This window comes from Plutella xylostella, chromosome 8 (genome assembly GCF_932276165.1).
Source record: "Plutella xylostella chromosome 8, ilPluXylo3.1, whole genome shotgun sequence".
In the NCBI taxonomy this organism is placed as follows: Eukaryota; Metazoa; Arthropoda; class Insecta; order Lepidoptera; family Plutellidae; genus Plutella; species Plutella xylostella.
In genome coordinates, this window is record NC_063988.1 from 10,284,774 (window position 1) to 10,304,579 (window position 19,806).

At 43.6% G+C, this 19,806-nt stretch overlaps 1 protein-coding gene across 1 annotated transcript in view; it reads left to right on the top strand.

Moving 5' to 3' along the window:
- Positions 1 to 19,806, top strand: part of LOC125488493 (E3 ubiquitin-protein ligase Ubr3-like) — a 59,167-nt gene continuing 39,361 nt past the window's right edge. The window contains exons 1-9 of the mRNA XM_048622579.1: positions 1 to 515; positions 8,575 to 8,788; positions 12,428 to 12,550; positions 15,555 to 15,696; positions 16,399 to 16,520; positions 17,102 to 17,243; positions 17,535 to 17,943; positions 18,285 to 18,517; positions 18,939 to 19,094. Coding sequence (XP_048478536.1) covers positions 299 to 515; positions 8,575 to 8,788; positions 12,428 to 12,550; positions 15,555 to 15,696; positions 16,399 to 16,520; positions 17,102 to 17,243; positions 17,535 to 17,943; positions 18,285 to 18,517; positions 18,939 to 19,094 — 1,758 coding nt within the window. The 5' untranslated portion in view covers positions 1 to 298. The remainder of the gene's footprint in view (positions 516 to 8,574; positions 8,789 to 12,427; positions 12,551 to 15,554; positions 15,697 to 16,398; positions 16,521 to 17,101; positions 17,244 to 17,534; positions 17,944 to 18,284; positions 18,518 to 18,938; positions 19,095 to 19,806) is intronic.

Here is a 19,806-nt window from a genome sequence, read left to right on the forward strand (position 1 = left end):
GAACCCCAAACAAATGGTCGACTTGTTTCTCATCTCGACGTTCGTTTTGTTGGATATCGCGTAAAAGTTATTTTTATCTTTTCCAAGTGCAATTCATATCGTGTTTTAACCGTGCCTGTTCATCCTTCTTCAACCATGCTTCTGTAGCTCGGCCACATCATGGTTGACCGCGAAGGCGTTACGGTGTACAGTTCATTGCCTTATGTAAAACTCGAAATGGTGATTCTTCCGTGAGTGAGCGAAAACTATCAGTGACCTATGTGTTCGAAGTGAGTGTTTGTGTTAAAAGTGGTGCATCATGTCGAACTCGTCGGCTATAGTGTTGATGAAGAAGGGGAAGCGCGGCGCGGCGGCGTACATCCACGCCGACTGCGCGAGCGGGGCGCCGCAGCACCTGGGCCCGCTGCTGGACGTGCTGCTCAACCCCAGCAAGACGCTGGACGACTGGGAGACGCTGGACTGGTGCCGCTGGCTCATCGCCGGCGGCCGCACGCCGGACGAGTTCGCGTCCATCGGTGAGCGCCCAAACTAACTGTACCACCTTGACATTGTTCGTCTAGCTGTTTCTAGGTTAGAATAGCGTCCGTGACACCACCGTTTGGTGCTAATTGTACCTAAATACCTCCTCAATACGTTGATATAAGAGTGCTACAGCTTACACCCAAAACCCATGTGTAAATAAGTTGTTACTTTGTATGTTTTGTTTGTGACCTTTAAAAGTACTTGTGTCACGACAACAAACAGATTCACGGTCTGTTTTTTTGTAATACCAGTATTGAAATCGAGAATAGTGTTTGATTGGAGTTCCAAATCATTTACATATCTTGACTTTCATCAAAACATAACCTTTTAACCTGAGAGTTGCAAATAAAACTGAATGTTTCTTCGACATTCTTTGATGATACTAGTTTTGAGTTTGTCTAGAGCCATTCTATTAGTTCTTTGGATGTTTCTATGGTTAGCCAATAGGTTTATTTCATAATTAACCAGGTAGATCCTGTAAAACCTGTGTTTTACCAACAAAGTTGACACTATGTTAAGCCTTATGGCCCTATGCGACAACTTCATGATTTATGAATGCTACTTGTAAATAAAAAGACATAGAACTCTCCCAAAGGGTGCAACACTCTGTCCTCAAACTTCCTCATTTACCTACTACCTGTCTGAGCTCATCAGCCAATAAGCATTCTTTGCACACGGGTTTCTTTCAAGGATCACCTCAATAATTTGTCAACTCCTTCCATGCAATAATTCCTTTATTTATTTAAACAATGTAATAATGCTACCAGACTGATAGAGTAAGCTGGTGGGTACAATCCAGCACAATCTTTGCCTGTTCCTTTTCTCTGATGGAGAAATAATGTAACACCAATAGTTATTGGTGTGGTGGACTTGCGGCTGGTACAGATATTTATTTAAAGACTGATATTTGTACTTGGGCCTTGAGAGTTAATATTTTGTATCTATCCAGATTCTAGGTATACCATGACTATCTGTCCATATTACATGCTTTGTCTAGTTTGGGATTGGATGGTCATGTGTGATATGTTTTCTGATATTAAGCAGCATAATTTATGCCTGTTTCTTTTCTCCAATTAAGAAATAGTCCAACACCAATGGTTATTGATTTTGATGAAGATTACTTCCAAGGCAGAATGTAGATTATACATGTATACGGATAAAGGAGCGCGGTAGCTCAGTCGGGTAAGCGCCCGCTTCTCACCCAAGAGATGCGGGTTCAAATTCCGGTGCTGACATGTACCAATGAGTTCTTTTAACTTAAGTACAATGTATACCATCCCTCTTATGGTGAGGGAAACATTGTGCGGAAACTTGCATATGCTTGGGGATATGCACAAAGGTTCCACTCGAGAGAGCCAGGTGCAGGTACTTACACCCCCACAGAGAATAGAATAGAAAATACATGTAAACATAGAGGTAAAATTATTTCCAAATAAAGTTCTGCTGAGCCCTATAGTGCTCAGACATGGAGCCTGTAGATTAAGTACTGAAGCCAAGTTGTGGTTTGCTGTCAGGAGAGCAAGACAATACAATAGCAATTTCTGCTGGTGGAAAACCTCCTTTACGGTTAGGTTAATCCATATGATATGTTTTGTCTTGTATTTAACAATGAACCGCTACTAGTATAATATGCTTGTAACTTTATGTTCACCTTTTAAAACATGGACATGCACATGAAATACAGCTTAGTATCAAAGAACCAGCTTACTGCACCTATATCAGCTATTGCAACACCTAGGCTTTCTGCTCCAGTTTACTCGGGTGTTAGGTTGGCCGAGCTGAAATTAAGGGTTGTTAAGCCTAGTCAGAGGTTTTTGGGCAGCTCAAACACATTTGACAGTCGGGTTGCCCACTTACCTGACAACTCTCTAAACACCTGACAACTCTCTCTCTTTGCTTGAGATGGGGTCCACCAACCTGCAGTAGGTCAGTGTGGTGGACTAGACCTAAAACCCTTACTTCCTTGGAAGGATAACCATGCCCCAGCAGTGGGAATGTGATGGGTCGTGAAAAAGTATAAAGGTTCTACTCTAGAGACCAACTTACAGGAACTTTGTCCACTTCTTAGAATAGAATAGACCCAACTTACTTTGATGAACCAATCAGAATTTGGTCATCCTTCTATGTTCACAGCCTCAACTCTATGCAAATTACTAAAACCATACTTTAAAAGCTAAGCAATGAAAGTTAGAGACAACAGGCATATCTTCAACAGTATGCTCTATGGGCTGATGATGATATTAGCAAATTTAAATTGATAAAGGTGTCAATATCGAAAACTACCGACTTCTTACACAGGTCTTACTGCGATAATTGTGACACCCCTGAGCTGACCTAGCAGCCCTCCAAGGCATGAAGTTGACTTTAGGGACACCCTGCAAATGAAAAGCTATAAAGTTTGTTTGCTTCTTTAACATGTAAAGCTTGTCTGCTTGAAGACATAAAATTAAGGTATATTTTATCCCAGGATTCACACGGGAAATCTCGGAAAAGCCGAGCTTATAACATGAGCATTACGCACACTGTGCCTGGACCAGAGATAGTAATATTTATGTGACAGAACAGAAAACTCGCAACTACCACACCTCATCGATGCCTTGACACCACAAAGATTTGCTTTGTGCTTGACACACTAACTAGCGAGTGAACTGAACACGAGTAGGTACAGACGCAGTCGGTAGCAGCCGGGTGCTGTGCCCATTTCTGTACGCTCCAATGTCACGACCGCGATCGTACAATCAGCTTCAGAATGGTGTAGTGGTTAGTGATCCTGACTACCATGCTGAAGGTACATATTATGTTCGATTCCCGACCGGGGCAGATATTTGTTTAAAGATAGATATTTGTTCTCGGGTCTTGGATGTTAATATTTATCTATCTATGTATAACATGTGTAGTTATATCAGCTGTCCGAAACCCATATTATAGGCTCTGCCTAGTTTGGGGACGGATGGCCGTTTGTGAGATGTCCCCACATACTATTATTATTATTATAGCTACTTATAACTTATAAACCATGCCAAAATCACTAACCGCCTATTAGACAAGAAACTGAAGTGCAGAGCTACTAATGCAGCTGAGTGTACACAGCGGGTGAATCAGCTCGTTGCACCACCTATAAGGCTTGACGAGCCTTCGCTATTATTGCGGATATTATACTTCTCAACTCCGGGCCCCTAATCTCTAGTAGCAGCGCACCTGGAGACAGGAGCTCTCTAATCTCTCCCTGTCGTATTCGAGCATAGGTCTATTGCTAAAATGGGTTCACCTAGGACTTTAAAAGATACCAAATATTTGCAAACAAATATTGCAATTATGATCGAACCACAACAGCGGTAACTTTCGGTACAACAGCGGTAATAACAGCTACACTTTTGATGAGTCTTTAATGTAAAACGTCCTCGAGAAAGTACTGTAGTACCTACTTATTCATGTTTTGATGATTACATCTTATATTGATATTTTTAGCGTTTTATTGCGACGGAACCCTTCATTGGTGGATGCGATTTGCACTTGGACGCTTTTGGACATTCGTAGATAGCTTAAGATTGATGCATAATAATTAGTATAATATTGAATTATTCATAAATTGAACTCATGTTGATTGTCTATTACTTTATAGCATCGTGTGAGAGTGACAAAGTCCCATAGCGTGTTGAATTAATAACGGGGTATCAAAACTCCATTAGCCAAAACTGATTAAAAACGCGTCTTTCCGAGAAGATTAAATTACCACTTCCACTGGCAAATTAATTTCACAATCATCAGAAATACATTACACGTTGGAAACCAGCCTCATTTGTCATTTAAAAGGGAACAGATCCGTTAGATTCCCGTTGCTGGAAAAAGTACGCTTGTCGTATTTGAAACAAAGGTTAATAAAATCAATTATGCGGGCTACCTTTATAGCATATGCCTAGTTGCCAGTAGATAAGTACATAACATTACTGGACACGGACAAAGCATTTCACTTGTCTAGCTAAATTATAAAATTACGCTGTAAAAAACGGTCTTATTAAAGAAGACGGGTAGCGAACCCGGAACCGCACGCTTGGCAAGCCAAAACACTTGATCTCAGCTGCAATTTCTTCTGAGTCGAGCACCATAGACCAAAGGGGTCATAACTCTCTGGGCAAACAAGAAACACAACAAAAACTCTTGAAGTACAACGAAGAAAAGAGCAGAAAAACTGTCTGATTTACAATTAAGACCAGGCTCCTATCCCTTTCCTTGTGAATCGTTGAATGTATAATAAGGGGACTGGATTATCTACGCCACGTCGGTATACGTCATAGAGTATTATTAGCCGGCGCTGTGGGGAGTCTACGTCACGGTAAAGGTAAGTTTTTTATCTATCTCGAGGCGAAGGTCGTCGCCCCGGCCGGCCTGACCCAAATGTACCTGAAGCCTCACTGCTGCCTCCACCGCTCACGTGAGTCACGTGGGACTACGGTCCAGCGACGTGAGAAGCCGCACCGTTGACAATGGCATGAATGAATCGCCCCGTAGACCCATCCGCTAAATACCATATTCGTCTAATTACTCTAATGCTCGACATATTTTGAACTCGCGCTGTTCACTACAGCCGTAAATAACTTGCATTGAATAGGTTATGCTCAAGTTGTGTTTTAGTTCTGTGTCTTCGACATTCATTAGGAATTTAGCAGTCAGTGACCGGTTTGGTCCAGGTTGATGAACCGCTGTGACCAAAAATGCACGCTATGTCGCCGGCCCAGTGTGCCGAATGCCGCTCACATCCTTATGAGACATGCGCGCTTTATAGTGGCCATTGAGAGTCGAGTATCATGTTATTGGCACATTGCAATTCCAGTCTAATTGTGAAACCTGCTGTGACGATGCAAACATAGCCGGTGGGTGGGTGACCTTTGCGGGGCGGCGCTGTGCGGCTTCCGCGGCTGCCACCCTCCGCCGCGCTGGCGAAGGTCGCGCATTCATGCCGTATCTTAGGCTCTTAAGTTGTAAGTGACTCACAGAATTATCAGTTTTAGAAGCTGTGAGTAGTAACCCGGCGGAGTTGCAGAGGTGTCGGCCGGCGCAGCGAGCGCGGCGACGGGCGGGTGTTTCTGCGAGGTCGGGTAGGCGCGTTCGTTCACCTCCGCCAACAGCTGATCGTGCAGGGACACGTGCCGCCCCCCCCTCCCCACTGCAGCAGGTTCTTTACTCGCCTGCCTACTTCATAGATATTGCAATTTGCTACTTTATCGGACTAGGCATATGTTTGACCGTTGTGCCTACGACGACGGCGAGTGCAATTAATTTGCACCTTTTTTATTTCCACTAACTTTAACTTCGGCATGATCGGTTCGAGGAAATAGTCGGACGATGTATGTTGCAATTTATTTTGGTATGTCATTAATTAGTCCGCACGGTTCAGCGATGGAGCTGAGCAGACAGAACCAAATTGCAAATCATTGTGTAACACTCGAAGTTGTTAAACTTTGATTGCTGATTGAGATCTTTTATGGGTATTTCCGAGCAGCACCTTCGAAAACACCTTATTTACAAGTGCTAGTGATGATGATGAGTTAATTAGTATCCAATCAATAATTGCAGACCGCGGGGCCGCTGACTCATCATCAGATATCACCAGCTATCGTGACTGGACAACAACACTTGCCAAGAAAATAACCTGCCATTCAAATTAGGTCTAAATATTATTCAGATGAGAAGATCATGCGTTGTCACCGTCGCGTGAATTCTGTTGAGGTTCGCCAAATGTGCGGTTCAGAAATTGAAGTAGGTATAATAGGGCTGGTGTGTATGTTGGCGGAGTTCCGTGCAGAAAGAGCATTTACACAGCGGAGTGGCCGACACGGTCGCGCACGCGTCTAATTGGAGCCGCCGGTTGCAGCGATTAATGAACTCACTAGTTAGATAATAGGCCCAAATGCCAATGCTTGCTGCCGGTCGCTGCTCGCCCGCTCGCCGCCTCTTGATGAGTTTATGATATGGATTATTCTGCTCTCTCAGAAGAGCCATAATCACGCATTTCAAGTTACTAGTGCTCCACTCGGCCCAGACTGTTTTTCCGGCCGTAAATTAATTTTATTTATGGGAACCAAAGACCACACACGGACGTAAAACGTTTTCTCCACAATAAAACTTACAGCGTAAGTGGTCAATTAAGATTTTTATCTTGTCATAAAGCAATGTTCGCGGAATCGATGTGGTTGCGTACCCATTAAGTCATTAAGCGTGTTGAGGGTTCAATAAGGGCGCGTGCACACGTGGGCGGCGCGTGCGCAGGTCCGTCGCGGCTGATCGCGCGGGACGATGACCAGCAGTTTTCACTGTCAGAAGCGGTGGACGAGGCGGCGTGCATCGACACACGATCAGCACTAATTACCGCGTGCATCGGCCGGTAATGACGACTTTGTAGCCCGCGAGCAGCGGGTGTGACTGGGCCATTGTCTTCACTGCTGTGGGGACACAAGGCGGGGGACAGCTGGATTGGGTTGAAGACTATTGCAGTACAGGATATACTGATTATATCCCGACATTAGCAAAATGTTATGCCTAGCTATTTATTAAGATAGTTATATGCGGCATTATATTCAGTTTACACGGTCGTTTGCATGTATGATCTGAAGAATTTTATTTGCTTAAATATAAATCTGATTGCTTCCTTATCTGCCTGTAGAATGTGACCTAAATAACCCGAGATCACTCTTGTTCAGGTCACGAGTTTATGGAACCTACGTATGTAAGATCTAGGACGCAGCCTGAATTCCATTAAGCTTACACATTTGTACATCTGGAAGTAAAATATCTGGGAGAAATATCATGGTATCAGTAGAACATTATTCGCGAGTGTATTCATTGTGCAATTCGACAATGATAAGTCAGTATGACCACACCACACCTTACTGAACTCTCAAGGGTAATTTATGAAGGACGCAAAATACCTGACGTATTCAGGTGGTGTCTTCAAAACAGGACATTAACGCAGTCATCGCCACAAAATGTCCGCCAACGCATAAAAATATCCGTCGTGCCAATATGTTACTCATGGAACTCTTTTTCCTTCCATTTTTTTACATACTGCACACCAATTTTCCATATTTTATAATGAATCGAAAACATTAATTTGATGATCTCATGAATACTGACTCATTCAAATAACAAAATTTCTAAATAAGCAACAAAATATTCACAAATTGAATAAAGTCGTAAAAATCTGTATTTATAGAGGATCACCGATCGACATCTAGGCTGAATATTGTAATATAGCTATGCCTATGATGAATGGCAAATGTTTTAGCACAGAAAACCAGCGATGTTGTCTTGCGTCATATTGTTATCGAACGTATCGAACAAATTTTGGTAATTTCTAGAATTTTAGTTTTTCCTTCAAGATGTATAATTTATTTAGCTCCGCTCACGAAAACTCTCTTTACTTTCAATGCAGCCATTCTCATTATGTTGTATGTTTTTGCGCAGTGCGTCTGCATCTACGTAACTACGTTGGCCTTGTCGATAAACAAATAGTATTGGAAATTTATTCTGTATTTTGTCTCATTACAACTTTCTTTGCATAGAAATTTTACTAAATTTGGACAAAACAATAAAATGGGTACGAACTGAAATTCGAAGTAAAATTTAACAATTATTTACAAAAAAGTTTTTTAATTTCTTGTTACTACACTACCTTTGCCTTGTTCTCAAGTTGGTCACTTATTCTCTGTTTCCCTTTTCCTCTGTTCTCTTCTATTTCGCTATCCATTATGTGTGATAAACCCTTGAATTGCGTATCCTGTGTCATCATCACCATCATCACAACCCATCACGTCCCCACTGCTGGGGCACGGGTTTTCTTCCAATGAAGGAAGGGTCGATAAGGGCCTATACACAAAACTGCGAATTGGCACGATGGGAGCTCGCAACACGCGCGACGTAATGCTCTCTCTTATGGAACACCTGTGAGTTGGATGGGGACGTTTTTGCGATACGATACGAATTCGCATTTCTGTGTACGAGCCCTTAGACTTAGTCGTATCCTGTATCTTCCACTAACCGTACCTTTCTCTCCAGTCCGCAGCTACGACAAGCACGACAAGTGCGGCCTGGTGTGGATCCCGCGCGTGGTGGCGTACCGCTGCCGGACGTGCGGCATCTCGCCCTGCATGAGCATCTGCCGCGAGTGCTTCCACCGCGGGGACCACTCTACGCACGACTTCAACATGTTCCTGTCGCAGGCGGGCGGCGCGTGCGACTGCGGGGACAACTCCGTCATGAAGGAGGACGGGTGAGTTGTGCACTACTGTACTTACTGACATCTCGCCCTGCATTTGCCGCGAGTGCTTCCACCGCGGGCACTTATGTCGTATCTTATTATCTTTATCTAGCCTTTATGGAGAATATGTACGAACAACACAATCAATTTAGCATAAAAGTGATATTATTGTAATAAAATTCAACAAATTAAACTTGGACTGTTTGTGGATACTACTGGACCGATATTTCCGATTTCTGTATGGATTCATTTAATTTGAAATTTAAGTAGCTTCAACCAAAAATACACATAAAAATGAAGACATAATTATTGTCGTTTCGATATGACATGCATCGGAACGACCTCAGCGTCCGTTCCACTGTACAAAAGAGATCCTCACATTATAAACCCTGACTTTACTACCTCAGTGAGAACTGGCCATATCTCAGCAGTATTGGTATTGACATCGCGTCATAAACCCTTTACGGTCCGCTAACGTACGGGAATGCATCGCTTCTTGAAAGGATTAAGGAGCGTGTACGGAATTTATGGGTTTATGATATTTTTATGCAGCAAACTGCAGATATATTTCAGTTGCATCCGACGATTCAGATGTCGTATTTTTAAAGCTTGTACTTACTAGTACGCAGATAATATCATGTTCATAAATAATTCTTATTACAAGTAGATATCCGTAGGTATTTGAGAACCGGATGTAATAACAAAACGCAGTTATTTCTTAGTTAAACAATTCGCAGTCATCAGAAAGCGGTTGCAAGCCTACTAAATACATGGAAAATAATAGGTACCTATACCTAAGCAGTATGGTCTAGCAAATGACCTAATACAGTACCTACATAAATAATGCAAAAACATTTTCACTGCTAGATTCGCAATCGTAGCGCCCTACAGAAGGTCTAAATAGCGTGCTCTGATTACTAATGTGCTTCTTGTATCATGTGTGTCATTCACTCGCCCACCTCTATCGCCATTCAACAATAAGTGGGTCGGATTGATCTGACTCATTCTCGCGTTGCACACAGAATATGTGACAGAATGGTCACGATCACAGGCTTCCTTATGCTCTATGTATTGGTGATATGTAGGTAGAAGTGATGACATCTGCGGGGTTGCAGACCAGAGCGGCAGTGGACCAGAGCGGCAAAGGACCGAAAAAATTGGTATATAAAAAAGGCGTCCTATACCCAACAGTGGGCGACAGAAGGCTGATGGTGATGATAAGCTGTGACCTACGCTTTTCGGTCTATGATCATCTTGTCTCAAGCAGCTGGATAGCTGGCGACAATGCAGTCTTGATTGTCCAATTTAGCCAAAGTATTCGACTGTTTTAGTCGACACTATAAGAAGAATAAGACCATCCTCTGATCACTCATATAGTAAAACAATGTCCAAAAGTCCATAGTCATGATAAACAGTAGCAACTGCATTAATTGCTCCATATTTGCAAAACTACTCGTGATTAATTATAATAACTGATTAGATGCAGTTGTTCGGTCACAAGTCACCGTAATAACTTCCTCATTAGATCACGAGTATGTTCCTTCGACCCAGTAAGGTTTGTTTGAGTGACTAATCCGCGCTACAATCTGTTTTGTGTCAGACCTAGAACTTGACTTTCTATCGTCCTACTACATAATGAGGCCAGGCAGGTCACTCTATATGACGAAAATCTTAGTTTTGGAGCGTTGCTGCTCGAGTCACGACTCTATATCGTTGTATTAAACGTGCCGACTGCACGACAGCAGCTATGGATCGTTCGTTTTTCGTCAGTGTGAAGTAACCCCCCAGGCGTCGCCAATGTTTGCCTAATCATTCTCATGCATCAAAGATAAAACTGATTTGTAGATTTTATCATGGTTTATTATTATAATCTATGTATTGTGGTGATTTTGGAAACGAGCCAAAGCTTCGTGTACCTGGTGTATGCAAATATTCCATTATGGTGAAATACTGTGCACTTTTAATGATTTTAAGGAGCCTTAAGTGGGTGCTAAAAATTTATTTTATTTACCAAAACGACAGGCTAAGTAGTGCCTGTTATAGATGTTAGCACGAACAGTATTGCAGAAATATTTTTGATGTCGACGCTGGCGCGCGGCCAAAGTGTAAAAAAAGCTGTTTTGATGCGACTCGTTTATTACGTCGAATGGTTTATTGCTTTGGGGCAATTTTAGACTCTCTTTCACAGAATACAATATGATTTTTTCCAAGCAATGTTCCCATGCTAGGGCCGTTGGCCTGGTCCATCGATTTAGTCACTCATTGTCATATGGAGACAGATATGTTCGAGGTTCATTCAGATAATCTTATTCAAATTAGTCAGTAGGTTCCTAGTGTCCAATAGTGGATTTTTGTGTAAATTTATGGAAATGGAAAAGTATTCAATATCTCAAAATTGTAATAATAACAAAATTTACCTACATACATATAACTGTTCAAACGCAACGTAGCGTAGTAAACGTATGATTATCATTCTGTGTATTCAAACAATGCCAATAAGTAAAGATAATGAAGTCATTATGATGGCACTAAAATTGAACGTTTGATTATTGTTGTGGTGACCTTGACTTAGTGCTGAGACAATAGGCCGAGTGGCCTTGACATTGCACCTCGCCTGACCTTGGCCGCGCCATGCTAGATTAGAGTTAGTACATGATGGATCACCTACACACGCACGCACACCTTGAACTAAACGAAACTTACTCCGGTAATTTTACCCATGTTTTTGGGTTCCAGAGTAGTAATCAGAGCACCCGTAGTAAAGTTGAAAAACTTCTGGGTTATTAACACGATATCATAGGTTTGAATACTCTCAATGAAATAATGTCCTTTTGGACCTACTATACTAACCTTATAAATTATAGAAAATCTACAGGTATCATTTATAATTTATACCTAGCATGGTCTTTTTCTCGGTAATGTTAACAATAATTCAGGAGCCATAGGCAAATTGGAAGAGTTAAAACTTTTCAATGCTCTTGTTGACATCACGTGTCCACATTTTGAGTATGATAACGTTATCAACGCTCTGATAACAACACTAAACACGCATTTAGCTGGAGTGGTTTTAAATGCGACTAAAAATATAAATTGCTCAGATTAGATTTGCTTTTAAGGTGCATTACAGAGATTTATATAAAGCTTATCTGTGATATCTCGGTAATGGGTGATGTAGACTTTTGTAAATGATGGGTCAGGAACTTAAGCCGTTGTTGTATAGCTACAGGAAAATTTACACAAGAGTCACTTAGCGTTTACATTATCCGCTATAGTGGGTATAACATTTTGAAGATAATCTTCTTGATTTTATATGCCTAGTCTCCGCAGGTAACTAATGTTAGAAGATTAGTAGGAAATCATAAATCATCAATAACAATAAATTTAGAAGGAACATTACAGCCATAAGTACCTCGTTCGCGGGAATGTACGGTCAGCTGCATAAGTAGCTATACACTTCTGTACCTTGTCAAACTGACGAACCGTCTATGTTTCAATGAATAGATTGGCGGTTTCAGATTGACAAGGTACAAAAATGTATAGCTACTTATGCAGCTGACTGTACATAAACGAATGCAATATGAATGTTATTCCTCCCCCTCTACGCTTTACACAACCTCCAATCACCAACTATAACCCCCCTCTTCCCCACAGGTTCTGCAGCAACCACCGCAACAAGGACCGGCCGGGCGCCGCGCCCGCCGACCTCATGTGCGTGGCCGAGGCCATGATGCCGCGCCTCGTGCTGCGCCTGCTGCAGCACTTCCGGGAGAACAGGTGAGCATTGAGGCACTAGAGGAGGACATTCGACGGTCGAATGGTGTAGTGGTTAGTGACCCTGACTGCTATGCCGAAGGTCCCGGGTTCGATTCCCGGCTGGGGCAGATTTTTGTTTAAAGACAGATATTTATACTCGGGTCTTGGGTGTTGATATTGATATTTAATATGTACCAGCTGTCCGATACCCATATTACAGGCTCTCCCTAGCCTGGGTACGGATAACCGTGTGCGAGTAGTCCCCACATATTATTATTATTGCTGGCGTAGTGTGGTAGGTGTGGAAAGGTTGGGTGGGAGTCTTGAAGAAGAGGTAGAGCAATGGAACCTGAGCGGCGACGGCTGGTCGCGTGTCCGCAGCTCCCATTAGAATGTCGTACAAGACGACTAATGTGTAGGCAGGTTGACTAGAACTGTAGGTCTAGTAGACTATCATGAAAGTACCAAGGGTCCAGAAAATGACCAGCTGCATTTACAGTTCAATTCTTTCAAGAATCCGCAGTAAGCGAGAAATCTTAGCAAACTTCCCTACTGCAACATGTAGCTACCTACAACACAGACTGTTTGACCTATTTAAGAAATATAGGTATGGTCTGACAAGTATTAGATTGCTGTGTAGGCTCAGCTGATGTCATAGGGCATGATGCCTACAGAACAACAAACAAGTACCCTCCACTATTCTCCATTAACCTGTTACCTCAAAAGATAGTATAATGTTAGGTTGCACTGTAATCTTTAGCGAGTATCAGCGGTAATTGCTAGTTGCCGCGGCGGTAGGAAGTGCATTATACTGCTGTTTGCAGTAAGCCGAGCTTAAACTGTCACAGGGGGGCGCTGCAGCCATGAGTCACGCGCACTCTTTGTGCGCAGGCTCATTATCAGCGTCGTGTTGCGGCGGTCCGTTTTGCCTTTTTCACCGCCTACCCTCCACACATCCACTATATCTTGTATCGGCAATTCCAATTTTGATGCAATTTGGGAAACTGTTTCTCTTATGGAATCATTCTGTATCTGTACTCCTACTAGTTCTACTTTCTTCTCGGTTTCTTTTTGTTCTATCCACTGTACTCTTTCTTCAAGTGCACTGTTGCACTTTTCTAGATACTTGTTCCGATTTACTAAGTCGGTGATCTTGTTTTCAGTTTTTTTGTTTTTCTCGATGCAGTCGGCCTTAAAATCAATTAACTCCTGATACTTCTCTGCGTAGAAGTCGATTGTTTCGGCCATCTCATCCAATTGTTTTTTCATTGTGTAGATAACCTCCATTTTCTTATTTACTTCTGTTAACAAATTCTCAACAGTTAGTTTAGAGGGATCTAGATCAATCTTAGGTACTGTTTTCGGGCTTTGCTTTGGTGTCTTTGAACATTCCTCACACGTATCGTTTAGTGCAAAGGTTTTTATGTTTCCGGCACATGTTTTATGGAAGTAGTTTCCGCACAATCCCTTACATTGAACACTATCCCCTTTAGTTTTGGAGATATATTGCTTACATTTTTTGCACTGCACCATTTTAACGCAAGTACCGCACCACCGTAATGTTTAAGCTCGTTAGGATACGTCCGCACGCGAGAGCGAGAGATACGGAACTCGGATATGACGGAAAACTAAGTATTTAACGTGCCGATTGCACTACAGTTCCCGATCTTTTGTTTTTCGTTAGTATAGAGTATACAGGGTGTTGCAAAATTGGTATACTGAGCCGAAACCTACATGTGCAGCATGGTATATCTAAGCCCGAAACTGAAATCAGAATTTGGAAATTCGCGAAAAAAAAAATACCATAGTAAAAGTCACGTGACCAACAAAGTTTCTATGGAAAACGCGAATTTTCATATTCTGATTTCAGTTTCAGGCTTAGATATACCATGCTGCACATGTAGGTTTCGGCTTAGTATACCCTTTTTGCAACACCCTGTAGAGTAACCTACCAGGTACGTGTCTCCGATGCGAGTAGATTGAAGTTTATGAGGTGTGTCTAGTTGTGAGTTTACTGCAGTGATGGATAGGTTAGGTTATTCTTACGGTATATACATTATCCTTATGAAAAGTAGTAAAATGGGATTGAAATGGATAAGAAAAGAAGTGATCATGTCACAGACAAGAATAATAATTGTGATTCTAGGACTTCTGACTCATACACAACATGACTTGTATTATTGCTCCGAGTAACCCTGACTGACTTTCTGTTATCTAGTGTTTTCCAGATACATATAAATTTACCCGGTACACGGTAGTATATACGCATTCTTGCCGTCTGGCCCCAGTCCAGCTCAGGTTCATTAACTCATGAAAATCACTATAAATCTTGTGTAATTTACTAAGAGTATCTAGAGATCTACGACTATTCTAGTATTCTCTTTTGAGGCAATTGTAGTATTTTATTGCATTATTTTGTTCTTTACTTCGCAGTCGGGTGCTATTTCTGCATAGCCTGTATGTCCTACAAGTTTCACACCACATTTCAAAGACTTGTCAACTAAGTTAAGAATGCTTATTCCATGACTTGCAAATTTTATGTTCCCTTCCATGTAAATGAGCTTCTGAATATTGTTAATAGAAAGCATTTCACACATTATTTGCTTTCTTTTCATAAATTGTTATTTCTAAGTGTGAAAAATCGGTCATACTCTTAGGAAGTACATTCAACTCTGGCACTGGAGATATGTTTACCTCCTCATGGTATTATTAATCCCTGTAAAAATATCATAAAAGAATGTCTTCAGAAGACTTCCATAGAATATTGCACGCATATGAACTGAAGTAAGGTATGAAAGAAGAAGAGCCAGATATACGTCCGAATTGCGTAATAGACTGTGGAGTTAAAGAGGACAATTCAGAGGGTATAAAATGGCACGACATGACGCTCAATGCCAACTTTAGAATATTACAATCATTGTCAAGTCATAGCCCTCACTGCGAGCATTCCCTGTAATGAAATAAACTTCTAGGATAGCTCCATCTATTTTTTAAACTCCAAACCTTCTTATTATTATCTTCACAGCTGGGGCAGCTCGGCGTCCAATTCTGAGCGGTACCGCGTGGCGGTGAGCGACTGCGAGAACTACGTGCAGATGCTGATGGAGTTCAACAAGATGGGCGACCTGATGAGGTCCGCCATGACCAAGGCGCTTATTAACCCACAGGTGAGGGTCGTTTTTTCCACCGGATGTTTATTCAGTGAATAATCGGTAAATGGGGTGCAAGAAAGTGAGGAAATAAAGAAATGTAAATACGCGTCCAGTGGGAATTCAGCTACAGACGCTAATCATCATCAGCCAATAATCATCCACTGCTGGACATAGGCCTCTCCCAAGGAGCGCCACAACACTCGGTCCTCGGCCTTCCTCATCCAACCACTACCCGCCACCCGCCTAAGGTCGTCAGTTCAGCGGGCAGGAGGGCGTCCCACGCTGCGTTTGCCTGTTCGTGGTCTCCACTCGAGAACTCGTCTACCCCAACGGTTATCGGTTCTTCGGCAGATATGACCAGCCCCAGACGCTAATCTGGCAGAGAAATCACTAGTGTTTCCACAGGCACGCTAAGAAGAAGAATAGGTTCATAATTGCCTAAGACCTGATAACCTCTCTAATATACGAGTTTTTGAATGGAAACCGTTAACAGAAAGAGTGCGCCGTCTAGCCCAGTAGACCAATGACCCTTTGACTGGTAGCTAGTAGTGGCTGGATGAGGAAGGCAAAGACGGAATGCCGTAGTGTAATCAGTGGACATAGTTTTTAATGAGGATTATGATGATGAAGACTTTGTCCAGTGGTATTTCTCTCAATATATAGGTAACCTCTCATTATGCCTGTGTGCTAAATGCCTCTGTTCTCTTCTCCCCCAAGATGTACCGCAACCTGGTGGACCCGCCGTTCCCGTGCACGCAGTACGGCTGCTACATGGCGGAGTCGCGCACCATGTACGACAAGGCGCTGGACGCCTTCCCCGCGCCCGACCCGCCGCTCGAGTGAGTACAAGACTCTACTATGTTGTCTGTACAAAAACCTGGGTCAGGAGGCACATTTCTACATACATATGCTCATGAGCGCGTAAATGCAGCACGGGGCCAAGACGCACATCAAGACTTGACGAAAGTTAAGGCCTTCATAGCGTCTTTTGCATTGAGCGGACACTCCGTCAGGTCCAGTTTATAGAAAATACATAGCTTCGCAACTTACATTCGATCTTTGTATCAACGCATTGGAAGCTCTGAATGAGCTGAAGTAATAATTGACAAATTAATATTCTACTGCTGGACGAGGGCCTCTCTTAAAAAACACCACAACACTGTCCTCAGCCTTATCCTAACTAATATTATAAATGCCAAAGTAACTGTGTCTGTCTGTCTGTCTGTTATTACTCTTTCACACCAAAACTACTGAACGGATTTGAAAGAAAATTGGTATACATACGGTCTAGACCCTGGGAAAGAACATAGGCTACTTTTTATCCCGGAATTCCCACGGGAAAACTTTTTAAGGCGAAGCAAAGCGCGCGGGAACAGCTATTTAGTATAATAAATAGCTAATATATCACATTTTCCCTCAGATACCGTCACCTGCCAGCGCTGGCGCCCCGACTCACACACAACACTCTGCTCGAGGAGTTCATATTCTGGACGTTCAAGTACGAGTTCCCGCAGAACGTGGTCTGCTTCCTGCTCAACATGCTGCCAGATCAGGACTATAAGGTAAATAGTACTTTCTACTAGAAAAAACCACCAAAATAGTAACTTTGCTCTATCGATACCTTATCTAACTGGTCAATCTTTTGACCATGGTGTACCATAGCCTAGCATTTGTTAAGAATTCAAACATGATTTTCTACTAAACTAAAGAAAACAAACGTAAAAGCTACACGTTGGTGCTTTCCAGATGGCGCCACGTAGGGCATTACATAGGTTACTGGTTTTTTATCAAGTCCATTCTCAATTCCCCAAATACGCACTCAATTATTTACTAACATATCCCTCTAATTCCAGGAGCACCTGACCCGCACATTCGTGATGCACTACGCGCGCATCCCGCTAGTCCTCGAAGCCGCCGCCGACCCCGACACCCTCTCCAACCGAGTGGTCCACATGTCGGTCCAACTGTTCTCCAACGAAGCCCTAGCCCTGCGCTGCGTTCAACAACTACACTTACTACACGTCATGGTGTTAAGTCTAAGACTCATGATGGGGAAAATCCTAGTGCAGAACACCCTACATGATCCGGACAAGAATTTCCACTACGTGATAGATTGTACAAGACGCGTGATGAAAGAGCATTGTTATTGGCCGTTGGTGTCGGATTTTAATAATGTGCTGTCACATAAGAGTGTGGCGTTGCTGTTTCTGCAAGACGATGCGCTGGTGGATATGTGGTTCGAGTTCTTGTCTATGTTGCAAGGTTGGTTGGATTTATGTTGTTTTATAATGAAGTAAATAAGCAAATTTCTGGTGGTGCATTGTGATCTTGATTTATATGGCAATCCGCTGGAAAAATCTGTTTAGTTTTGATGGTGATGTAAGGTTCCATGGTTGGCCCTCAATTAAAGCTGTATCTTTGTCTATGATGCGTCAGTAGCACTGCAATATTAGTATATACTTCGGATTAAAGGGATAAGACATAAATAAAATTGCCTATATCCTACAGAATCGGACTATGTGCTTTCCCTAAAAGATCTCCATTTACTGCTTTTCCACTGTGAAACACTGTATAAAATCGCTAAACAACGATCTTCCTTCCAGGCATGAACGTAAACGTGCGCGAAGTGGGCGGCCACATCGAGTTCGAGCCTTCCTCCTACTACGCAGCCTTCTCCTGCGAGCTAGAAGCGGCCGCCTACCCGATGTGGTCCGTGCTAGGGCACCTCACCTCGCCCGAGCAAGCCCCGCTGGCGAGACGGCTGATATCGGCTGCACTGACGTATTTACAAGAGTGGCTTGACGCTGTTCATTTTACCACGCCTACTTTGGAAAGGGTGAGTGTGGGGTTGTTTGTGTTTCTGACTTTTGTCTTGTGAGTCCAGCCGATGATATTTGTCGTCCAGAGATTGCTTCCTTTTTATCCGACACTAATAAACACTACTAGTTTATTCTTTCTTAAATAAGCCAATCTCCTCAAGATTGCTTCAGCTGGCCTGATAACTGTTTGACAGATTACTTCCCAGACATTCACAGTGTTCCATCTTTAGCCTTTGTCTTCGTGTTCTACTTTTAAGGCTCACCAAGGGAGACCTAAGTGCAGTCGCACGCTCACCCTTAATCTTAAGATAATATACACATGCATACGTATTATGTTCACAACTGTAATCCGCGAGTGACCTACTCCAGTCAGAGGCGACTCGCAAACGATCTACTTTCGTCATGATTATAAACTAACCCCCCTATCTCCCCCCACAGACGGAAGTGATGCACGCGTCGTTCCACTTCCCCCTGCACCGGTACCTGGCGGCGTTCCTGTGCGCGGCCGTGAGGGGCATGGGCGTGCGCGCCAGCGACGTGCTGCCCCCGCGCGACCTGCTGGCGCTGCTGGCCGTGCACCCGCTGCGCGTGCAGGTATGTACTGTGTGCGTGAGGGGCATGGGCGTGCGCGCCAGCGACGTGCTGCCCCCGCGCGACCTGCTGGCGCTGCTGGCCGTGCACCCGCTGCGCGTGCAGGTATGTACTGTGTGCGTGAGGGGCATGGGCGTGCGCGCCAGCGACGTGCTGCCCCCGCGCGACCTACTGGCGCTGCTGGCCGTGCACCCGCTGCGCGTGCAGGTATGTACTGTGTGCGTGAGGGGCATGGGCGTGCGCGCCAGCGACGTGCTGCCCCCGCGCGACCTGCTAGCGCTGCTGGCCGTGCACCCGCTGCGCGTGCAGGTATGTACTGTGTGCGTGAGGGGCATGGGCGTGCGCGCCAGCGACGTGCTGCCCCCGCGCGACCTGCTGGCGCTGCTGGCCGTGCACCCGCTGCGCGTGCAGGTATGTACTGTGTGCGTGAGGGGCATGGGCGTGCGCGCCAGCGACGTGCTGCCCCCGCGCGACCTGCTGGCGCTGCTGGCCGTGCACCCGCTGCGCGTGCAGGTATGTACTGTGTGCGTGTATATATAGATTGATCTGGGGTAGGATCTGTCACCAGCAGTATTACCGACTGCCTAGGATGCGCTTACGCTGGACGTAAATTAGACATAGGCTCAATGGAGAATAAGCTCTTTTTCGCACCCCAGGTGTGTACAGCTTCTGTATCAGTAGGTAATATTAGTAGTATTAGGTATTATTTCATTAT